This window comes from Rhopalosiphum maidis, chromosome 1 (genome assembly GCF_003676215.2).
Source record: "Rhopalosiphum maidis isolate BTI-1 chromosome 1, ASM367621v3, whole genome shotgun sequence".
Taxonomy (NCBI): Eukaryota; Metazoa; Arthropoda; class Insecta; order Hemiptera; family Aphididae; genus Rhopalosiphum; species Rhopalosiphum maidis.
The window spans coordinates 49,803,684-49,828,449 of NC_040877.1; the positions used below are offsets into that span (position 1 = coordinate 49,803,684).

Genomic DNA, 24,766 nt, shown 5'->3' on the forward strand with positions numbered 1-24,766 from the left:
CTTTTTGAACTCTAAGGCCACATTCACAAATTAAAAACAGTTTGCGGACCAGATAAAAATAAAAATTTTATATTCTTAAATTATTTACTTTGGAAAAAAATATTGTTTAGAACTTTAAAATAATAAAATATAAATAAAAAAAAAATTCAATGTTTATATATACAATAACCCGTCGGTTGCCGACCACTTCATTGGACGATCGGAAATAAAATATAGGTCTAAGTCATCGGGGTAGCAGCTTGTAGAAGTCAATAAACATTTATTTTATGTATAAAAAGTAAATTTATTACTACCCTAAAATTATAGGAAAATTAACTTACTTAAGTATCCGTCGACGATTTTCTGCGAGATCAAGTTGTGCCATATTAAAGTTCAAACGTGCACCACCACCGAAGAAACAACTAGTTTATTTCTTCATTCGTCTTCTTTGTGCTTCAGAAAAAAAAAAAAATTCTATAAAAATGAGAGCACTTGTCATACACTAAAGGCTGTTGTTTGACGACTGTTCAATAAAATTATTAGAACTGTTAATGGTCTCCCAAAAATGACGACGATTGTCGTTTGCCATGGATGATAAATATTATAATAATATAGTGTATGTTTATCATATGTTTTTTTTATATATCTCTTTGTGATATTATAGGATTTATTTTTATATTTCATCTGTCTTGCATACGAAAACGAAATTATTGGTATACAATTAATTTCATACGTAAAATCATTATAATTGTATATTATCCTGAATTTTTTTTTAAATTTTAATTTTATAACGGTTATTAACGGTTTGGTTGAACTAAATGATTAATAACTTTAAAAATATTTAAAAGTTTAATCATTAAAGTGATATTACATTCTAAATAGTTAATAGATTATGATCCATTACATATGATAAAGAAGGACTTACAAAATTAATAAAATTAATTACTAAATACAAGCAGTTATTCACATTCAACTCGTTATACACATATAGTCACATATCATTTCCGTTTCGGTACCGTCCAGTTTATACATACTCATACTATTTTTACTGATTTTAAAATTAATCGATAAATTCTAATTAATATGCTCAGATAATTTGCGATATTAATATAGATATATAATAAATGTATCTATTTATGGTATTATACTATGTTTATTTTATCCTATAAGTGTATAGTCAATATATTTTGAAAATTATAATATTTATAAGAAATGAAAATATTAACATTTGTTAAAATTATCAAATAACTATAGTATTTTGTTTTTAAATTACTACATAAAACAAAAATCGGTTGAGGAGAAATAATTATCACAGAAATATGAAATGAATATCTAATAATTACATAAAAATTTAAAACTCAGACAATTATAAAATATTAATGTGTCTTTTCGGTAATTTTTTTATTTTTGTTAGGGATTAAAAAAATTTATATTAGTCGGGTACTCGGCCGGTTAAAAATGAAAAATGCTATTTATACAATTAATATAAATTATTATTCTATAAAATGGGTCTGGTAATATGACTATTATGTATTTTCGGTCTCACGTATTTTATGCATTGCGCGTTTGGGAATATAATATGCAACGTATACGTCATCCGGCGGGTAGCAGATTGTCCGGTGCAATAAGTATGTATTTATATTATGTCTAAAAAAAGTAAACTAAAACTCCAAAAGTATAGAAAATCAAACTTACGTAAACGTCGATTTTATTTTTTTTTTTTGTGAAACTTAGTTATGTCATATTTAATGTCCACACGTTCAGTAACCACATCACCGACCCAGGAACACCTTTCCTCATCCGTCTTTACCGCGTTTCGAATTGAAGATATTGAGATATTTCATAAAAATAAGCTGAACGGAACGGCATATGCGTGTAAAATATTATATATATTAAAGTACAGTTTAACGATTAGTTCGACTATTTTTTTTCTCCGTTAAAATTATTACAACCGTCAATGGTCTCCGACGAATAGCGAAGATTGATGATTGCCATAGATGATAGATTAATATGATAGATCCATATCCATAGATTATATACTGTATTATTATATTTTAATATTATTATTAGCCAGACATTTAAATTTATTCGGGAGTCTGCCGTTCGAGAGACTCGATTGTGTACCTACTTATACAAATTTTATATGCCAGACAAGGTGGAGGGCGGGGTAGCTTGTATAGATGTTGTTCAGTACATTCAGACTAGACTCATTCAAAGTTTCTGCCATTGGCATTGCATAAATTAGTTGTTAGGAATTTTTCCCCAGAGATATTTATTGATGGGTGGTTGATAATGAAAAATAGTTTGTTATACTGTATCTTGAATGTATATAGTTAGAAATAAATATAGTACCCATAGGCGAAGATCGGAGTGTGCTTGGAGGGGCTTAGCTCCTCAAAAAGATCGAAAGCCCTTTGATAAATATTGAACATTTTTCAAATTCATGTGGCCGACCGGACGTTGGACTTATTTTACAACTGCCAAAATCTTGGAACTTTACAAAATATTTTTTTTCCTGGAATTTAATCAATATAATAATATTATTACAATATATGACACCTACTATAGTCGCGACGGATTGAAAAATTTAATAACTCTTCAATATTATACATTGAAAAATATATCAATATCAGTATTGACAACATTTTTAATATATTCGCTAATCGAAATAGGTTTATTATACTAAAATAATAAAATATTTATTGTATTATAAATTAATGATTTTAAAGTACATATGTATTTAGTAATTCGTATTTAGTAGGTTTTCTTTTTAGTTGGTAATTATTGGTTGGTTATTTAGTATAGTTAACGCGTATTGAAAGTAATTCAGTGGACGCCGTTTTTAAGACTCACTTTGGAACCAGCACAAAGTGAGTGTTATAACCGAATTAATCTTATAGGCGAAGTGGGGAAAAAAAATTGAATTACATATTTATGAATTTTATTTTACTATATATTTTACTTTAATACATATAATATAGTTATAAAAATAGTTTTTTATGCAGTTTCTTGTATGTATATAGTTAGAAATAAATATAGTACAATTTGAACGTAACTAACTAAACATTTTTTTAGTAGGTGGGTCTAACACCAGCGTTTTTTCCCCATAATATGAAATGTAGATCGGCGCCACTGGACTTACGACTAACCTCTGAGACTGGGAGTGAGAATATGAATAAAGTTTAAACTTTTAAGCAATAATAATAATATAATAGTAGCTATAGTTATGTAGTTAGACTAAGTAAAATACTATCTTTAATATACGTCATCCAGACACCAGCCATTACATTAATGCATTCAGCCGTTACAAAGTACCAAAGCAAAAACACTAGGTATGGTAACTACTGAATATTGCACTTAAAATATAAAAATAATGACAATTATAAAAGTACCGAGTGTTTTTAATTGCTTATTAACCCAACCTCCTAGCCTACATATACCAGTGCTTCAGTATTATTTTGACAAGCAAGTTAGTCACAAGCTTTAGCAACAGACGTGCATCGAGAAGTAATGGAGTTAATAAATAAAAAAAATAATCTAATTATGGAAATGCAATATTGCTACTTTTAGCTTGATAATAATTATTAAAATAAATATTATCCTATTTATTATTATTAACAAATGCAAGGTTTTCGGTTAACGTCCAATAACCTACCTATAGTACTACATATTATCATGAACTATAGATATATAATACTTAGTGATATAGACAGGTACTAGACCTATACTATGCATTTATAATAAATTTACTTTAAATGAAGTTTATATAATATCACACGAATATAAGTTAAAATAATAACTGAAATTCCTGCTGTAAATTGTATCGATTTTCACAAATAAATGTTTCATGTAAATTATATTCAATTGGTTTTTATTTGATAATGACTAATCGTGTACATTAATAAACACTAAAAAGCTCTATTGAACAAAATTAGTTGGGTGTGTGAAAATCGTCACTGTAAACTTTCACATAAACCGTGACAATTTGCATTGCCGTAAATCTACCCAGTCTTGAACTCCGTTAAACGATCTACACAGATTTTTAGCAGTGATTTTACCAAATATAAAACACGGATTTAAAATCATACGTTCAATCGTCATGACTGTGGATACCCAACATTATAATTATTATATTATATATATATTATTTTATTATTATTTTATTTTTTTTATATTCCTGTGACCATATGTATGGCCCAATAACCCTAATGCACGAACAAAACAAATGTTCTACTTCCGAACGAATTTTTGAAAATCCTTTCTCGGGGCACTTTTATACGGCCGTAACAAAAACGTGTCGAGTCTCGGACCATCACAATTTTCACTGTTCGTCGATTATAAATCAGTCAGACGGGGGTTCACCGCTTTTACAGATGGGTACGCACGTACAAATAAAAACGAACGAATATCGTATGCCCGCAATTCAAACGTTCGATAACTACTCGACCGATTTTGACGAAAATTTCCAATCGTTCCGACGGATAATACACGAGGAAAGTGTACGGAGCAATTTGAAATGTTTGAATAATCACGTTCGAAAATATAAAAAGTGCACGGAGATGTCACAGACGAATTGTCGGTTCCGGTTGAATTAGTTCACAGGGCGGAGCAGTCAGAGCACACAGACGCCGATTTGCCAGTGAACAGTGAAGTACTTATACTTACATACTTACTTTATACATCACAGGCCCAGTGTTTATTTGTGTGTGTACTACGGCACACTTTGTGAACTACGAAATTGCAAATGTGCACCACCTTTATAGTACGATCATAAGCCCCCACATCCCCTAACCAGTGTACATTTGAAAATATTCATCATAAAATACAAATAACTTGTGAACATTTAATTATTTTTTATATTTTAATTCTCCAAACTATATAGCATTCATACTTTAAATAATAGCAATATTATATAGTGTTTATAGATACTAGGTATATTTAATTATAAATAGGTACATTAAGTTAAATAATAACTTATATATCAAAACATTCAAAGTCCAAAGGGTCATTCTAACAATATCCCAATACCCCTCCTCCCCCTTGCTACGCCTATGACTATATGACTATCTGCAACCATACCTTTAACACAAGAAACACATTTTTTTATAAAATGTGCACTACACAATATCAGAAAAAATAGCTACTATAACCATGCCAAGACCGAAATATGTATATCTAACCAGTAGTGTAGATCATAACGTCATATAACTCGTATTTTATATTTGATAATTTTTTCCAGGACCAAGGCACCAAATAGCAATGGCTAGTGTTTTTTTTGATTTGATTTTTTTTTTACAATATATATATCCTTAAAATTTAAGTAGGATGTGGATGCATGCACTTTTCACTGAAAGAACCATTTGTGGATGTGGTATATCTTAAAAAACGGGCACACCAAAATTGAATTTTTTTTCTATTGTCATTAAATAAATTACTTTGCATATGAATAATTGTGTGTATGAATAACACACAATATGGTCCATTAAATAAACAATTTAATTTAAACAAACTTTTATGTTGTTAAATAGTTGAAGGAAAATTAAGGAAATTTAAATAAAAACAACAGATTCCCATTAAAATACATGTTTAAAGCATAAAGTTTATTATGTATATAAAGCACTAACAATAACAAAATCATGGTATTACATAATAATTTCTTCATATTTTTGTATAAGTAATTATAGAAAAATATAAAAATTATAGATAATTCAATACATCACATGAGTAGTTACTGCACAATTATTTTATAGCTAAAATGAGAAATATAATAATTTCAATGTGGTTTATACCACTTAATAATATTTTTTTTTTTCGAAGTCACAGATACATATTTTTAAGTACAAATATATATATAAAGAAAAAATAGAAAATTATGATTACGAAAATAAACATGTTTGGAACTGAAAATAAAAATAAAAATAAATAAAACAGGATTTTTAAACTTGTCAAAAACATTATTATTATTATTTTGTTTTAGTAGGTTTTCTCTGACATATATTTAAAATAACAAACCACAAATTTAAACAAATCCAAAATGCTTAGTTTTTATGGCAATTAAAAGTTTGTGCCTGAGTATAGTACGACTGCTGTAAAGTGGTATATACAATCTAGATATACATGTGTTTGCAGTTGGCAAGTGTGAATCATCAGCAGGACGCATGGTGACGCTAGGCATTGGCTGGAATCCTTCTTCTGATGCTGGTAGAGCTGGTGATCCAGTCCAGAAGTATACCTGAAAATTTGTAACACGTGTTAATAAATAAAATTCTTAGTTAATATTATGATATTTTTTTATATACCAAGTCTTGTCTTTCAGATGGAGTCATTTTATCAACAATAGACCATAACCAACGCTTAAATTTTATTTGACGATCACTAGTGGCAAGACCAGACTCATCGTTGAAACTCGTGTATGAAATTAGTAAAGGTACATTAATATCACCAACTCCATTTAACAATAATCTTAAATCTTCAGCAGTTAAACCATCTAATGAACTTTCGGGAATTACATCAAATACTCCAGATCTCAATGCCTAGAAAAATATTATGTATAAATATCATAACTATTTATCATTTGATTTGTTATTTTTAACTTACAAAGAAGGCTTTTTGTTGAGTTTTAAACATTCTAAACTCAGCATATCTTCTTACATAATCATAAACATTGTTGGGCGTCACTTCAATATCAACACCACAACTAACTAATTCTACACTTCCACCACCTTCTTCTTGGCTCAGATCAATGCTAAAATATTAAATATTATAAATATGTATACAATTTTTATTAGATTAAAAATAAATTATACCTAAAGTTTAAATCTAAAGTTGAGAATAATGATTCTTTATCTTTAGATTCAGCATCTAGCACAAGTTGCCTGAGACTTTCATACATAACTGGATCGAAAAATGCTAAATCGTGGAATCTTATAGATCTACCAAGTATCACTTTAAGAACGTGTCGATTAAAATACATTGGGCATAATTCATTTTGTAGAAGACACAGTCCAATCAATCTAAATAACATTCACATATTTAATTAGCTAAACAATTTAATTTATAATGAATAAATATAACTTAAGAACAAAATTTACCTTCCAGTATTTCTGAATGCATTCAAGCGTTCATAAGAAGCTTTTCCTTGACGTGGTGAATAAAATCCTTGTTTACCAGGACAATAAAATAATGGTGTGTTATCATCCAAGTTTTCTTCTGTTACATTTTCTTCTGCAATATTTTCTTTTGCTGGTGGAGCAGGTTTAGAACCATGTTGTTCGGAAAGACTTAAGAACAAATCAACGTCTTCTATAAATAAAACAATTTATGAATAATTTTATACATTAATTTAAATCAAGATGAAAATACCAAGAAGACTATCAGCAGGCGGTAATGGATGAGTCACATCAACAAGTGATGACATTTCAACAGTTTGCATTAGCAATGCAATAGCTTCATTCACACGCATTCTCAAAGCTTCTTCAGATGCTAATAATGTTAGTAATTGAGCAGGTGATAACTCTAAAAGCATTCCTGTAATTTTGCTGGCTAAACTTGGTCTAATTTGAACAACCTACCATAGAAATTGAAACATTATATTTTTACACTTTTATTAAAACCAAAAATTATTTTTAACTAAAAAAATCACCTTTGGATACAGGCGTTCACCAAGTTGTTGCTGGTGTGGAGTTAGATGAGAATTAGGATTAGCATCGGATGATCCAGAATTAGGAACAAATGAACGTGCATCAACAGAGAGTGTTCGACGTTGTTCGCGGTCATTACGCTCAGACCGTCTTGATGGCACTCGTGGTGATAATGGACCAGGATGTCGTATTCGGGGAGCTTCAGTGCGCTCACGATTTCTTAAACGTTGAAGAACAGTGTATTGAGAGTATCTACCACCAACTTGGACTGATTCAAGGTTTGGCAATTTTTCACTTGATAGAAGAGCCTGACCAAAAAATACAAATCAATAATTAACTTATAATATTATGTTTAAAAATAAAAATAAATGTATTTATATTTACCTCAGCTAGGGCAGTATAGAATGATCTAGCAACACCTGATCCTTCTCCAGGTTCATCCTTAAATGTTACTTTCACTCTATTAACTGCTAGACAGGGATGACTACTAGATGTTCTACGGTGATAAGAATTATACTGATTGTTTAATTCTTTGAAGGTCATGAGAATCAATTGATTACGATCACGTTCCAACTGTTTGAATTTAATTTATTTAAGTTAATAACACATATAACTAAGTAATATTAATAACACAATATAATTATTTAAAACATTGTAAAAAGATTGACTAAGAAACATACTTTTGATAATGTTAGATCTCTATTTTGTTGATTTCTTAACTTTTCCATATCTCTACGGAACTTTGCTTCTTTAACTGGGAAACCTCCAAGTTCAGAAACAACAGATCCAGGTTCCAAGCCTACATCTTCCATAAACACACGACCAAAAAGGTCTAATGTTAAACGCCAGCGACCTAACAATAAGTCATGGGATACACTCTCTCCTAAACGACTACCCCTTAAAATGAAAACAGAAATTAATAATGAAATTGCATATAATTTGCTAAACAAAAAATAATTAATTATTTTTAACATACTTATTCATTGGTTTAACAATATCATTGTTTGAATATGAATTATGGCTATCGTCCACATCGGGATTTGGTTTTACTTGTGCTGAACTTGACTATATTTAAATAAACAAAAAAATTTAATAAAACAAATCTGATACATTTCTTTTTCTATAACTAAATCAAATAACAGATAAGATACAGAAATTAAAGATTTATCTATCAATTAATTACAAAAACATATAAGTACTTCTAATTATTAATAAAATGAAAAACTAATATTAAAGAAATAATAATAATAATAGGCATATTTGGAATGAGATTAAATAAGAATATGTATTAGTATACAAAAATATGTATTATATGTATTAATATGTATTATTTATTTTTTTATTTGGCGGTTTAATTTAATTCTTCTAAATTTCATTTTAAGAATATTATTTTATTAAATACTATGATATAAATGTACTTAAAATATCATATAACAGTGCTGGACATATTATTTAAATTAAAACTTTATTGTCTAAGATTATTATCAAATTCAATTGAGAAAAAATCTACCTATCTACAAAATACTTTAATAATAATATTAAAAAGATAAAATTTAATAGAAATTAAATATTTAAATATATTAAAAATTTTTTGAAGTTTTAGCTATTTAATATATATTTTAAAACAACTTACAGAAGTAGATGGAGTTCCACCAGAAGGAGCTCTAACAATTACACTTTTCAGCATAGGTGATGTAGTATCAGAGAAAGTACTTGTTGGTACAATTATTAAGTCTCGATCTCTTTTGGTCATTTCAGCTGTAATTAATATTGATTATTAGATTTTTAAATGATTATTTTGTATTCTACTTACATTCAGGGATTGGTTGTGAAGTATCTGATTCATCACCTAGGCCAAAGAATTCAGTCATTTCATTAAACTTTTCAGCCACATTTGCACGAATAGAAAGATCTTCTGGTTCAGTATCTTGTCCTAAAATTTAAATTATAAATATCAATAATTCTAAGTCCTTCAAGGGAATAGACACTCAAGCAATCATCTTGCTATAAAAATAAATTTTAAGATCTACAATGAACTAAAGTAAAAAAAATATTATTTATGATATGAAATTAATAATTACAATAAACATTTCTAAAATGTTTAAAACATTAATAACTATATCGTTACTACATAATATGTATAATTGAAAAGATAATAATTACATAAATAAATATATAAAAAATATATATTTATATATAAGTAAATTATAATATAATTTGACTATAATAATGTTTTAAATTAGTTATAACAAGATGAAAGCATGTCTAGATGTATAAGTTCTTAACACAAAGAAGTCCGCAGTAAAATGTTTTTATCTGCCGCCAATAAAAACATATTAAATGCATATGATACATAGGTGAAAAATTTTAAAAAAGTATTATTTCTCATTAGTAGTAACAGGAAGGAGTAATTACTTAATTCTTTTAGATTTAAATACAATGAAATTTGTAGCTCCAACATTAGAAAGAATATGAATATGTCAGCGGACATCGACATGTTAATATTTTTAAATACAATTGTTTTAGTTTTTCTTTTCTACATGTAAACATGCATTCCATTAAATTATTTTAAAAATACTGTTATTTCTAATTATTAAATTAATTATATCATGTAACCACAGAAACAATTATCGTTGATAATTAAGTTTAAGTTAAAATTTTTCAGTTTTAATTCATACCCCTAGTATTTTATGTTACATTAAAAAAATATAACTGTAAATATTATTTTTAATTTTATAATATAATTATTTTAACATTATTTAACAATAAATTACAAAATATTTTTTTATGTTTTGGTCATTATATATCATATTATTACTTAATAGATTAATGTTTAAGTTTAACAAAAAAAAAAAAAAAATAAGATATTATTTTAAGATATTAAATTAATATTATTATACCTTTTCATTTATTATATTATGCGATATTGAAACTGTAAGGATAAACAATATTTAAAGACAACCAAATTCTATCAATACATTTACCAAAAATAACTGAATTCTGGGTTACACAATAAAATCAAAATCTACTCTATTCTACCAACTTTTTCTTTCATGTTCTTTGGGTAACTGTTCACTTCCATTATCGCTACGACTGGATAAACTAAGCCTTGATGGCAGACCTTCCACTGATCCATCTAAAGGTGCTACAAAATGGATCATGTATTTAAATAATAAATATTTTTTCTTCACCAATATAACTTATGACTTATTTATTCATCATTAAATTAAAAACAATTACATACTTGAAAGTTTTGGAGAACCAAACATATCTTCTTTACGTGCATTTGGTTGTAGTAAATGTGGTTGATCAGCTAACGGCATAGCTTGAGTCATAGGTGTTTCAAAAGGATCTGGTGGAGGACATCCTAAACATAAAGTAGAATCTGATCTTTGGAAAAATGCATGTCGTCGACCTCTAGTTCCAGAATCCATGTCTACAAATCTTGGACTAGATGTTTGGCTGATCGATGGTACAGTAGTATTAATTTCTTCGTCATTTTCTTCATTGTCATTTTCGTCCTAATAAATAAAAGTATAAATAATTAAAACCTAGTTCCACAGAGCTAATAACAGTAATGAATACCAAGTTATATCATAAGAGTTGACTATAAATAAGCTTAAAAACTTATAATATAAATAATAAAAATGATCACTAAGAATTTATCACACATGGAAGATTAATTAGGTTTATCAATTTAACATAAAATATTTACAATTATATATACCAGAGAATATTTTATATTTTAAGATAAAACATCTATATAATTAATATATTATATACACATAATTACATGCTGTAAAACTTACTTGCTGATCTATAACCCAGGGTTCAGGATCTAATGGATCTGCTAAAAGTATAGGTGTATTTATTGATTGACAATTAACAGCAGCTGTGTCAGCCCTCATATAATACACTAAAGCATCCAAAACATAAGCAACATGTTTTAACGAAGAAACATCCAAAACTGGTAAAGAATCTCCATGCTCATTACTGTGAGCACGCATTAGAGATAAACAATATGATATAAATTCACGTCGGGGTTCAACTGCCTGATTATTATTACTACTAGTTGCACCTAAAAAATAAAAATAGATAAATTATTACATAATACCATACTTAAATTCTTAAAACATTACCTATTCCAGACGATGTACTAGGCATTGTATTTGTAGTATTAGCTGTAGTTGTTGAATGTAAAGGATGTCTTGGATGTTGTGGATCAGATGATTGAGTAAGTGAGGCACCAAACCTAAGTTGAGCTTCAGTTGAATCCATGATTGCCATTAACCAATCCCAAGTAGGTTTAAGTGACTTTTCAATTATTATCTAAATAAAATGTATATTTGAATAATAATTTAAAAGAGAACCTATTTTAAATATTACCTGTAAACTACAAGTATCTTGTATTGATATGCGCACTGGTATTGGTAATGATGGTGGATCATTTATAGATGTAACTAATAAATCAGCAATTTGACGTATGACAACTGCAAATGCTCTAGCTAAACTTGAAGCAGTAGTAGCCATTGTGATTGAATCATTAAGACCAGCTGCAGCAGATGCAACTGCTGCTGCAGCGGCTGCTGCTGCATTATTGCCTCCATTACCAGAATTATTCGTACTATTACTAACTGCAGCTACAGCAGATCGCCTCAATGATGTAGGATCTATGAATACTAGTGAATTTCCAGAAGCAACTCTAAACCCTATTAAATAAAAATGTTCTTATTAATTGACACTTAAATAAAAATATTTGAAATAAAATGCAAGATATTATAATACATTACTTATTAACAATTTTAACATTATATAGAAATATATCACTGAAAAAACCATGCATTACTATTTCAATTTAAAACCTTTTATCAGCTTATATACTCTAATATACTATGTTAGTTAGTAGTGTGCCAAAGCGTTTCAGAGGAAATTACTTCAAGAACAAAATAGGTGAGTGGACAATTGATTTAATCTTATACAAATTTTGTAATAAAAATGTTTATACAATTAAGTAAAATAAAAAATATACATAGATTAAAAGCTGTAGATGAATGGGTCAATAAGTAGTTTACTTCAGGTCTGAAAATTATTTAGCCTGCTACTGATATTAATATACAAAATATTAATGAAAATATTAACATTACAAAATGAGTATTTTTTTCTTATCTAAGAACAAGAATTACGAAGAATTTAAAAATTCAATTATACAATTATATTTTATCAAGGATTGAAAAAAACTAAATTAAAAAAAAAAATCAATAAACACGTTCTAAAACAAAAGAAATTGATATGTAAATATAGTATTTAAATAATTTATAATATAAATAAATAATAATAATAATTGGATAATTGGTTAGCATCTTATACTTTTAATAACAATATAAATATTTACCTGTTGCAGTTCGTGTGGCAGTATCGCGATTTCTAATTGCCCATTGCATAGATTGTGGTGCTAAATTTGTTCTATGTCCTTGTCCAGAAGATGTACTGCAAAATATTAAATGAAATTTAATGTTAAAATTGTATAATTGTATTATTATAATTAAAACTAACGCTCTTCTTTCTAATTGATCTTCAGACACGAGAAATTCTTCAGCATCCAATTCATCAGTTTCTCCAGCTTCAGATTCTTCCCCGTCTTCTTGTTGAGTAGACTCTCCTGATTCATCGTCAGTATCTGATCCAGCAGTAGCTCCTGTCTGGACACTTCTTTGACCACCACCATCTTGATTACTTTGATCAGAATCTGAATCTGTTTCAACTAACATATCTTCTGTATCAGATTCTGGGTCAACTGGACCTTGTTGATTAGAATCAGAAATACTATTTGGTCCTAAACGAACATGACTTTCAAGAACACTCCCCATAACATCTTCGGGATCACTACCTTCACCATCGTTATCTGAAAAAAATAATTATTAATAGTTTAATACTTATAGTATGTTATAACTAAATATTTAATTTTTTAAGAAACTCAGCCAATTTTCAGATATATAGATTTTTTTTTAAGACATTTTGATATATAAAATTATGTAGAAGACACTAATTGATTGAAAACTGATATACCGCATACAACTACATTTAAATTCAAAATTTAGTTAATAAAAAATTTACTGTCTGCCATTTCATCTTCTAATTCTATATCAATTGGAGGTTGATCATTTTGAGATTGTCTGTGAACATTAGCACCTTCTATTTGATCAGATAAGTTCATGTTATTTGGAGCCATTGGCTCTACAAAAAATATTTCTTCATAACTCTAAAATATATGTAATTATTATTATTTATTCTTTCTAAATATATTATATTGCGATAATACATACTTGTATATCTGGATTGGAATTAGTAGACAAAGTAAATGGAGCAGTAGGTCTTGCGACACCAAGACGAACAGGCGCAATTAAGCTTTCAGCTGTTTCACATAATTCTTCTACTGATAATTTCATCATTGATTGGAAAATTCGTCTTGCTCTAGCAAATGGAGAAGATAAATTTCCAAGCCTAATTTAAACAAACATAAAATTAAAAATTAAAAATGTTTACACTCATTAACCATTAAACACTTACATTCGTCGCTTATTATTTTGAGGGGCTAATTCAACACTATAAACAACAAATACACGTATTACAGATCTAATAAAACGACGTGCTATTGAGTTAACTTCAGCTGAATTACTTAATGGATTATGCAGTTCTTTAACAATTGTTGTCACCAAAGCATCAACCATCTAAATATATTAAAATATTTTTAATGTATTATCCTTTTAAAATAATAAATTAATTATATTAACTTACTAAAAATGAGTTAGTTATTACTTCAGCATTACATTTAAAAAGTAAACAGTGCATAAATTTGTCCAAGAATGTAGTACCAGACTGGTTTTTTAAATACGGTTGGTCAGTTGTTAATTTAGATTCAGAATCATTTTTTACTCCTGACATTATCATTGCTTTTACCGCAGGCCAATCATTTAGTAATCTTTCTAATGCTTTACGACTAAATCGGGGTGGTTCTAAATCATGGTCTGGCATATCCATTTCTATAATAATAAAAACATTAAAAACATTTCTTTAATGATACAACAACTAGGTTAAAATATTACCAATATCAGAAGATGGTGTTTTACGAGAAGCAGCTCGTTGTCTCGATGATCTGCTGTATTGACGTTGTTCATTTGATTGTCGGCCAACTGTTTGTACCAAAAACAATAATATACTTTCTCCTCTGAAAAATTAAAAAAATGTTAAATAGTTGTAATCAGATAACATTTTATAATAATACCTTGAATTATAATGGGTTACTAAATCAGTTTCATTAATTAATCTGTTTAGTAGCTGTGATCTCGATGCTTGATGACCTTGCACTAAAGCTTTACAGCGACATTTTTCCCAACAATCACAATATGCAGTAGGAGATGTTCTTTTCAATTTACAGTCATGGCCTCGATGACAAACCCGAGCACATTCTGTGCAGCAGCATAATGATCCAGTTAAACCGCATGTACGGCATTCAAATATATCCTGGTACAAAATTATACACATAAATAATTTATTTTATTAATATTTAAAGTTTACTCATAATTATGATTAATGATTACCCATCAATCTACATCATCATTAGTAATTAAGACATGAACACATTATTTATCAAAACTTAAGATATACTTAAAAACAGCTACTTGTTACTACATAGAATATCTTTTTGTTCAATAATATATCATTGTCCATATTAACAAAATAAAATTAATATGTTTTCCAACATGAATTTATTATTTTTTTTTAGAAAATATGAAAACAAATAGATGTTTTCAAAGTCAATAATAATTGATTTGAAATAATTTTACAACATATTATAATCAAAATTATAATAAGAAGTATTATACAACTTGGGGATATTTTGTTTCTGATTTAAACTGAACTTGTCACCATTACTTTGAGTATACTATGTCTAAATAGACTCCTACATATGAATGACAATACTCACTATAGATAGTTAATTGTAATGAAGTTAATGGAAAAAATAAAAAAATATTATTACACATGTAAAAAAAATAACAAAGGGACAACAACACTAGAAAAAATATATTTGCCAGGGACATGAGACCTAAGCATTATGTATACAGTTAATACTCATATCATGAAGTCAATATAGTCCATTCTATATATTTCAAGTAAGATAACTACTTAGACATAATTTTTGGCATATGAAAAAAAACATACTTAAGAATATCAATAGTAACAAATGTGTGAGGAATCCATGCATAAACTAATTTTTATTAATTATTCAAAATATGACAAAATGCGAGCACAATACTTTAAAAAATAGCTCATATAAAATATATTACCTGATTAATATGTTCAGCTCCAGTCCAAGTAAAACTGCAAGTATCATTGCAACAAATAACGTGCAATGGACTGTAATCTGGATTTGAGCCAGCAGGGTACACCATAGAAGCTAAAACTTCCTTTGCTTTAAGAATTTTCTCACTATCACTTTCACGATAAAATGATCTCTCAGTATACCAAATATGTGTCTTATAAATTGATAAAGGTGGTGGAGGTGGTGGAAGAGGAAAATATCCTATAATAAAAATGTATTTCAATAAATAAAATTAGGAAAACTAATAGTAATACTAATATTTTTAAATAAAACTAACCTTTAGAAAAATCATTTGACTGTTGTTGTTGTGATGGCGGAGGCGGTGGTGGTGGAGGTGGTGGTTGTGACTGTGGCAATCCAGATGATGATAATGACCAATAAGGTGGTAATTCAAAGTTACCAACAGGCGAATTCTTAAACAAAGGTACTGGTTGAGGAGCTATTTCTGAAGGTACTTTGTTACTACTGGTAGGATTGGATCCTGTTCCAGCAACTGAAGATCTCCAAGCACTCATCACATTTTTAATTGCATGCTCTTGTTCGGTAGTTGAAGTGCCTTGCATTTCAAATATATTAGGTGGTAATACTACTTTGGAAACCACACGATGGATAGTATCAAGTAAAATAATAGCAGCAGGATAAGCTCTAACAGTCACCGCCAACATAAATGGTGTTAATCCTTGAGCATCTCTAAACAATTAAAATAAGAAATTAAATTTAGAATTTTTATGAAAAATAAAATAAAAGAATTGATCGGCTAAAGAAAAAAAGTTATAAGCATTTATCATTGAGCAGATTAAAAAAAAAATTAATGTATAAATAATACAACAAAAATAAAAGTATATGTACCAAATTTTAAAGACAACTAATATTAACATACTTAGCGGTTAGTAGATCTAATAGATGAGGTGAAAATACAGATGATTCACACAGTAGTCGTAAAATAGCCAATGCGTTGTTTCTTCTTTCAGTATTTGGATTAATTGGTGGCGTAGGTTGAATTGTTTCTTCTTCATTTTGTAAAACTGGAGTTGATTGAGTAGTTGCATTAACTGGTTCTTGCCATGGTTCAGGAACAGTGCCTGGAGGTGGTGCCTCATCATTCATTTCCATTGGCTCAGAGTCAGATGAATTATTAGTAGTACCTAATGATTAGTCAAATCAGTCATAATTATCAATTGAATACATGTATAAATCTAAGTAACTATATTTTTATATTTTCCCATATGTTAACAGAGGAAAACTTAATACACTAACCATACATTAACTTACTTGATCTTACAGCAGCTGAAGCTCGTCTCATCATTTCTCGTAAGCTAAATGTTGATCGTACCCCAAATGCCTTTTGAATTACATTCAAAGTGTCTACATTGGAATTTGGTTGATTTGATACATTATCTCCTTCTAGAAATATATTAAAACATACACATTAGATAAATACTTACTATTAATTAAAAATGACATATTTTTAATACCTTCTAATTCTTTATTTGAAATAGGAGCACAGACTGAAACACAAGCATGTAAAAGATTACGATTACCATCGCATCGCTCTGCTAAAATTTGTGATAAGAGGACACCATTATCTATAAAATGCAAAAAAATATTTTCATTAAATATACCTAGATGACATAAAATTGAATAATAAAATATAATTAATACCAATTTCAAGTGATAACTGTTGTATCAACAATTTAACAGACTCAAGATTGGGTTTTAATATTCGGGACATGAGAATTTGTTGTTCTACATCCAATACTATGATGGCAGCAACTGCTTTTACGTGAGGTGAAGTAACTGTATATGAACCAATACCCATACACCGTACAGGTCCCAAATCTAACCATTGTGGCTCTCTCATTGAATCAGTACTGTCCTTTGCAAGCGGATATATAGTTCGATTACCATCACGTAAAATACATATATTATCTTTGCTCTATAATGAAAATATAATAAATTAAAATTACAATTTACTTTCAAGTTATAAATTATGATAGTAAATAGAAAATTACTTCTGCAGTACAAATAATCTGCATATTATCAGGATTCAGTCCTATTAAAGCACTAGCATCAACCGGAAAAGGACTATCTTGCTCTATTTTTCCACTAGTTACATTAAATTTGATGTAACTGATTTTTGAACCATTTTTTACAATAGCATGTACACCTTAAAATAAAATACAGTTGTATATGAAAAAAAATAACGTCAATAAATTAATATACCTTGACCATCAATAGTTAAAGTTAGGATTTGATTTCCGTTATCAGTTGGTATATTTATTCTTCTAGGTGTTCTCTGAAAACAGTCTGGTACTTTACTTGCAACAGCCACTTTACAAACCTAAGTATAAATTAATTGTATAAATATTAAAAAGAGTCAAAAATTTAAGTAATATAATAATCAATGTTTTTTATAATTACCTGTAGGTCATCTTTTTTCATTAATCTAACTTCATTTTGGTCTAACATCTTTATGATGTTTGTCACTACATCATCATTTGCAGACGTATTTGGATCTTTATCTTTAGGAAATATTCCAGTTATAATATCTTTTGAAACACATGGGAATTTAACTGCAGCATATGAACCATCCACATGAACAACACGACCTATAAAAATGCAATGTATAATAACCAATGTACATAAATTATTTTTGCTATGGAAATTACCAATAGGCAAACTCTTTTGGTCTTCAACAAATACAACATCTTTTAATGGCCAATCCTCTTCAATATTTTTATCATCTTCAAGACCCTTCAATGTCACTCTTTTGGTTCGCTCTGAAAATTATCATACGTTAACTTCAAATTTTTAATAAATCAATAATTTTTCAAAAACACTCTTTGATAAGGTTTGATTGTTTTTTTTTAAATTTTTTCATATTCTATACATGCAAATCTGCCTTTAATTAATTAATAATATATATTATATAAATATATATCAAAAATAATCATCAAAAGGCAGGTTTTGTTTATAATACATATCAATCAAAAGGTTAATTTACTTACTTGAGCTTTGAATAGTGCTTCCTGTTTCACTGCAAGTGCTCGATGCTGGAGAAGGAGGTGGTGGCATGTCAATTCTATCAGCAGTCTCTTTACTTTTTTCAATAGGTGAGCATGATTTAGAGGAACTACTATTAATATTTTGAGACTGAAATATCTGAGGTGGTGTCAAAATTTGAAATCTGCAAACATCAGCATATGTCCAGGCAGAATTTAATAATTGACCTATTTTAGGTTCGCCACCATATAAAGTTATGCCTATAAATAAATATTAATATTAATAACACAATAATGTTTTTAACATTTAGAAATGTATAAATACCAATAGCTCCTGGCTGATAAAGTGGACTGTTTTTCATACAAACTTGACTTCCAACAATAATATCAGAATTTAAATTATTAGTTTTTTGTTTTCTAGCTTTAGTACGATATTTATCCCATATTTTACGTCTCTGATTAAATGGTAATACTCCCCTGTGATTGAAATAATTGTATTTTAAATTTCACCAAATGATCCATAAAATTAATAGTAAAATTAATACATACCACCAATAAAGTGCTCCACTTTCCAAACGTGCTAAAGTATACAGTGGACAAGTATGGATAGAAATTACATGATCAACAACAAATTCAGAATAAAGCTGAGCTGGATGTTCAAGTTTAGAAGCAGTGGCAGCATGAGTAAGACTTTCATCCATCCATGTAGCTACTTTATTAGATTCAGTTACTACAGAAACTCGTATAATAGTACCAGAAAGGAGAACTACTTTTTCATTTGTTAAACCAAGAGCATTAGTCTTTGGATGATGTACATTGTTCTGAAAAAAAATATATTACATGAATAAAAATGTTAAATAGATCATAAGTTTTACCTACATCTAAGGTCTTGTAAGGATCAGCATCTTCCCATTTCCATTGATAAAGTTGTCCTCCAGCAGACAAGGCAATTAATTCTGAGTGGATTGCGGCAATTTGTATAAATTTTACATTTGGTTCTGGCCAATATTCTGCATCATTGGACAACCACAAAGGATTGCCAGTGTTACTATCCTTTTTCTTAGAGTCTGCGGAAAATTCATAAGGTCCAACGTTAGAGTCCTTTTTTTTAGAGTCTATAAAAAATACAATTCAAAGCATAATAATAGATCATTAAACTTATATTTCCTTTATTATAATTTACCTGTATCTTTATCCCATGCTGAATCACGTAGTGCTCCTTCAAGCCACTGTTGTTGTCTTTGACGATGTTGTTGCTGTCCATAACAATGACGATCTCTCCATCTAGTGAAACTGTCTCGATCACTGGGTCCTGAATTACGATCACTGGATGTACTATCATTTGCACTATTGCTTACACGATCACGTTCGCCTAATCTTCTAGCACCATTCCTACGAAATGTCAACATGGGTCTAAAATCCATGTAGATACTTATAAAGCTAAATAAAATGCAATATAATATATCACATTTACCTTCTAGATGAAGAATATGAAAACATATCTTCAGAAAAAATTGCATCAGCATCAATAATAACAGAATGATCTGAATGAAATCCTCCACCATCCAATAAAGACATCAAATCTTCAGGAACATATGAGTCTCCACCAGGTCCATTGACTTCCTCAATTTCTCCATCACCTTCTTCGTCATCACGTGATAAAAGGTTGTTGACAGCCAAATTCACGTCCAAATTTGTTCGCTGCAGTTCACGTATTATTAAATTTCGACTTTTACCTTGCAACACAACTTGTGCTTGAGCTACAAGCTCTTCTGGTACAAATTGAGCTGGCATAACTGGACGTCCACTTGATGAACCACTGCTCATTATTACACCACTACCAGATGACCTAAATAAATTACTATAATTATAAACTAAGTTCTACATAATATTAGAAATTTTGAACATTTTACCTTGAAGTTCCACGGAATGTTCCTGATCTCATTATACGAGCTCGTCGAGTTAGATGACGAGTGGCAGAACTTAAATTTCCACCACCTCCACCACCACCACCTCCACTATTTCCACTGCTAGATTTAGAAGGCATCTTATTGGCATCACCGGTAGATCTGGACAAGTCCAATCTTTCTGCAAGTACTGTAAATGGAATTCGAGCCACTCGTCCATCTTCAAATAATAAGCCAATATGATATGGTCCAACTACAATTTGTTTGATTGGAGATTTGATATTTGATAGCACAGGATAAGATGATGTATTTCCTAAAATACTTCTATTTAAACGTTCTGAAACTTCTTTAAATCTGAAAACAAATAGAACAAATTTAAATTAAATATAAGTACATTTATTTATTAGATGTCTACTATTTAATAATATTGGGTAAAATTATTTCATAATTAATAAATAAGTACATGATTACAATTTTAAATCATAAAAAGTAATAAAAATTATAATATAAACCTGATTAGCAATACTAGTCACAACATTTTAAACCTAATTAAAACGGTAAAATATAGGTAGGTACTTTTGATTATTTTAATGGTTTGAAATTTGTTATTAAAAGTAATAGAGCACAAATAGCACTTCAATTAACAATTGTATTAATAAGTAGGTACAGTTTATTTTTAACAGCAGACATTTTTAAAATGTAGATACCTTAACAAAACCTAAAATTTAATTAACGATCATTATTAATTATTAGATACCTACACAAAAAAAAATCCCTATTGTCAACAATTTTAGCGATTACCTAGGACTATTAGCACAAAGGTACTCAGAACAAGAATTTAATAGATAGGTACTTATTATGAGCAGAATTTGGTTTTAATAACTGAGTAAATTAGAGAATAATTATTATAAATAACTATCTTTAATAATTATAGTAATATAACTAACAATATTGTCGTCTGATTAATAATTAATTAATAAAATCTATAATTTAGCACAAATAAAAACAAGAATGTACTTAACAATGAAAGTGGGAATATAGGCAAAATTAAAATTATTAACATTAAAAACTATACAATTACAATTATTATAACAAAATGTATACTGTCTTATTTAATTATTAATTATGCAGAAACAATGTTATCAAAAAATACATTACGTAAATGGAGTAGTCAGCTCTCATTTTGGGTAATACCACTAATATAATACATAATATATACATAGTTTTTATAAGTGCATATTTATAAACACGAAAATTTTCATAATGATTTAACCTATGGATATTTTAAATATACTTATTTACCATATATAACCATAACGAATATACCATCTCACATGAATAGCTATATATAACCATTTCATAGCTAAATGTCTGTACAATTAGTGTGTTAACACAAAAATAAACAAAAAAATATGCAAAATAAAATAGGTACCTAGTTCTTATTTTATTATAATAGAATTCCTATTTAATATTAGGTACCTACCTAATCATAATTCTTAAAAAGGAAAACTATTTAATACTATCCCATAAAATTAAGATGCACGTTATAAATTTACAATAATATATAAATGTAAAATAGTGTTTGTTGAATAGTTTTATCCGTAATTAGTAAGTGGGCAAATGTTGTTATAACAATACACGACTAAGAGACATTTGTTGTAAATGTACAATCGTTCAAATAACGACAAAAAATTAATAAATTAAATTGGCAACAGACATGAGACGATGGATACTGGAATCATATTGCAATCTAGGTACTGTTTAATTCATATTGACACTCAGCAACCATTATTATTTTTAAAAAACAGTAGTCCAAATACTAAATTATATTATTAAAAGTAGTTTTCAGGCTAATACTTTTGTAAAATTACAACAGTTGCTGATTGCTAAAATGAACTGACCGGGTTAAACCTATCTGATATATGACCATTGTCTACAGTGTACAACATGGGCGTCGAAATCAAAGAAAAAATCCGTTTTTCACGTAATCGATAAAATAACACTGTTTAGTGAACCAGCATCGGCATCACCGCCATCATCACACCCAACGGGAAAACCTAAACGCATCGTCCGACAGACGCAAAACGCAAAAAAAGGTAAAATATGTACGACGTTTACGACCGACAAACACACTGTCGGGGGGAGGCGGAACGCGTCCCACCAGCAATTAACAAAGAACAACACGAAGACAGACTAAAACGATTGAATAAGTGTATGTGCCGACCTGTCGTTGAGCTGATCATCCGTTCCAGGGGCTGGATGGACGATGAATTGTAACGACGACATTGGACGCGATGCGAGGCAGAGAATGTCTGCCGGCGCACATCAACGCGAACCGTCCGACGAACGTCTGGACGTTTAGCTGCGGTATTTGGGGCGGCGAACACAAATACCGTCGAGACGGATCACGCAGGGACGATAGAGCCGGAAAAAACGACTCAAATGAAAAAAACTGCACGCACTATGCACACAAACACACCACTAAACGTCGTGCACACAAACGGTTCAACGAGTGAGATATGCTATCGCCATTTTTGACGATGATGATGATGATGATGAGGATGGTGACGGTGACAAAAACGAGGGGGTATAGGACCGAATGGTTCGCTACTCCGACTATGGCACTATGGCCGTGCGGCGGTGCCACGGTGGGAGGGAGTCACGACCATGCCGACGGCAGCTGGTCACCGATGGTTACCAATAGTACCACACTACCACCGTCGTTTGGTACTACGATTTCTTGATCAAACGAAACACGGTGTGTAGCTGTGTGCTGCCGGGAGTCACGACTCACGGACCATAATAATCATAATAAACATGATAGGTAAAGGTAATTACTAATTGATAGTACAAAAATGCTTAGAAATAGAAAATATAAATTAATATAATATAACGACACATTTTTGTGAGTTTGTAACCTCGGCGTAAAAGTATCATTCATGATTACCTAGTACACATAGCCAAACCTTGCGTCGAGTAAACCAAGTAGATGATTTAGGATTCAGACTAGTGTCATCGTTTATTACATGTCTATTATGAAATTATATAAACAAGAAAATGAAAAAAATGTGGACAATGTGTCTATGATGTAAAATAATTATACAACATTAAATACTAAATTAAAAATTAAGTAAATCGTAAATAGCTGATAATCGTTCATTTATTAATAATAAATAATTTACTAATTATTATTATTAATTAGAGTAGAATGTGTAGATATTCATTTTTTCATTTACCTATTTTGTTAAACACTAAAAAAAAATTGCAATGTTTGACGAGTTTATAAATTTGTTTTTCAATAACACTTAAAATATCGATTATCTATCACTATCATTACAATGGTCGATCATCCATTTCATATTTAAGTACTTAATGAAAAGGTTAACTCGAAACCTACAATGTTCACAGCAACAATTTCACCAGTTTAGTTAAAAAATGCATCTTATACAATTATGCCTACCTATACTAATTATGACTATTTACTATTCATTCAGTCATTCTCATTTAACATTAGTTACCCTATAGTGTACTATAAAAACGTTTGTATCAACACTATCATTAAAACAAAGAATATATTATTTGTTTTTTTGTTATTTAAAATCATTTTAAGTATTCAACAAAATTAAACAAATAATTAATTAATTAATTAATAACTTGATTGATCATAAATAGGTACATACACTGTATTATATATTTTTATAAATATAATAAACATGATTTTTAAATTATTTTCAATTAAATCGAAAAAAAATTAGTTGTCATAATGACTATTTTAAGAAGCCAATTAGGTATTAAGATATTGAGTTAATTAGAAAACTAAATTATAGTTTAAAAAAATTAACTTTCTAGCATATCTTT

The 24,766-nt window shown here is 29.0% G+C and overlaps 1 protein-coding gene across 6 annotated transcripts; it reads right to left on the bottom strand.

The window, feature by feature from the left end:
* Positions 1-5,881: 5,881 nt before the first annotated feature.
* LOC113550468 (E3 ubiquitin-protein ligase UBR5) lies at positions 5,882-23,492 on the bottom strand. Of its 6 annotated transcripts, none has more exons than XM_026952309.2 (43): positions 23,133-23,492; positions 20,915-21,262; positions 20,476-20,850; positions 20,185-20,414; positions 19,881-20,068; positions 19,551-19,822; positions 19,327-19,478; positions 19,008-19,262; positions 18,669-18,779; positions 18,421-18,608; positions 18,223-18,340; positions 18,012-18,166; positions 17,662-17,935; positions 17,475-17,585; positions 17,272-17,403; positions 16,880-17,144; positions 16,277-16,689; positions 15,965-16,200; positions 14,902-15,140; positions 14,723-14,844; positions 14,415-14,659; positions 14,187-14,347; positions 13,943-14,120; positions 13,734-13,878; positions 13,173-13,521; positions 13,012-13,106; positions 12,006-12,328; positions 11,759-11,948; positions 11,429-11,697; positions 10,864-11,140; positions 10,663-10,764; positions 9,433-9,552; positions 9,253-9,377; positions 8,596-8,684; positions 8,300-8,516; positions 8,004-8,192; positions 7,622-7,927; positions 7,342-7,546; positions 7,071-7,278; positions 6,786-6,992; positions 6,577-6,724; positions 6,279-6,512; positions 5,882-6,211 (listed from the first exon to the last, which is right to left on the bottom strand). In XM_026952309.2, exons 1-43 carry the CDS (start codon positions 23,192-23,194, stop codon positions 5,999-6,001), a joined length of 8,841 nt encoding a protein of 2,946 aa, XP_026808110.1. In that variant the 5' UTR covers positions 23,195-23,492; the 3' UTR covers positions 5,882-5,998. The 6 variants fall into 6 exon arrangements, with proteins under 6 accessions (XP_026808110.1, XP_026808106.1, XP_026808107.1 ...); XM_026952305.2 differs by having other exon boundaries at positions 19,881-20,116; XM_026952306.2 differs by having other exon boundaries at positions 7,071-7,281; positions 19,881-20,116; positions 20,185-20,393; positions 23,133-23,491.
* Positions 23,493-24,766: the final 1,274 nt, after the last annotated feature.

Bases quoted from the DNA above. Each gene is read 5' to 3' on its own strand.
- LOC113550468 (XM_026952304.2), bottom strand. From the start codon at position 23,194: ATGTCGTCGTTACAATTCATCGTCCATCCAGCCCCTGGAACGGATGAT. The intron at 14,348-14,414 runs GTAAGTTAATAT...TAATATATTTAG, and splicing joins TAATAACTAACTCATTTTTA to ATGGTTGATGCTTTGGTGAC. The intron at 11,698-11,758 runs GTAATGTTTTAA...TTTATTTTTTAG, and splicing joins TAGTACATCGTCTGGAATAG to GTGCAACTAGTAGTAATAAT.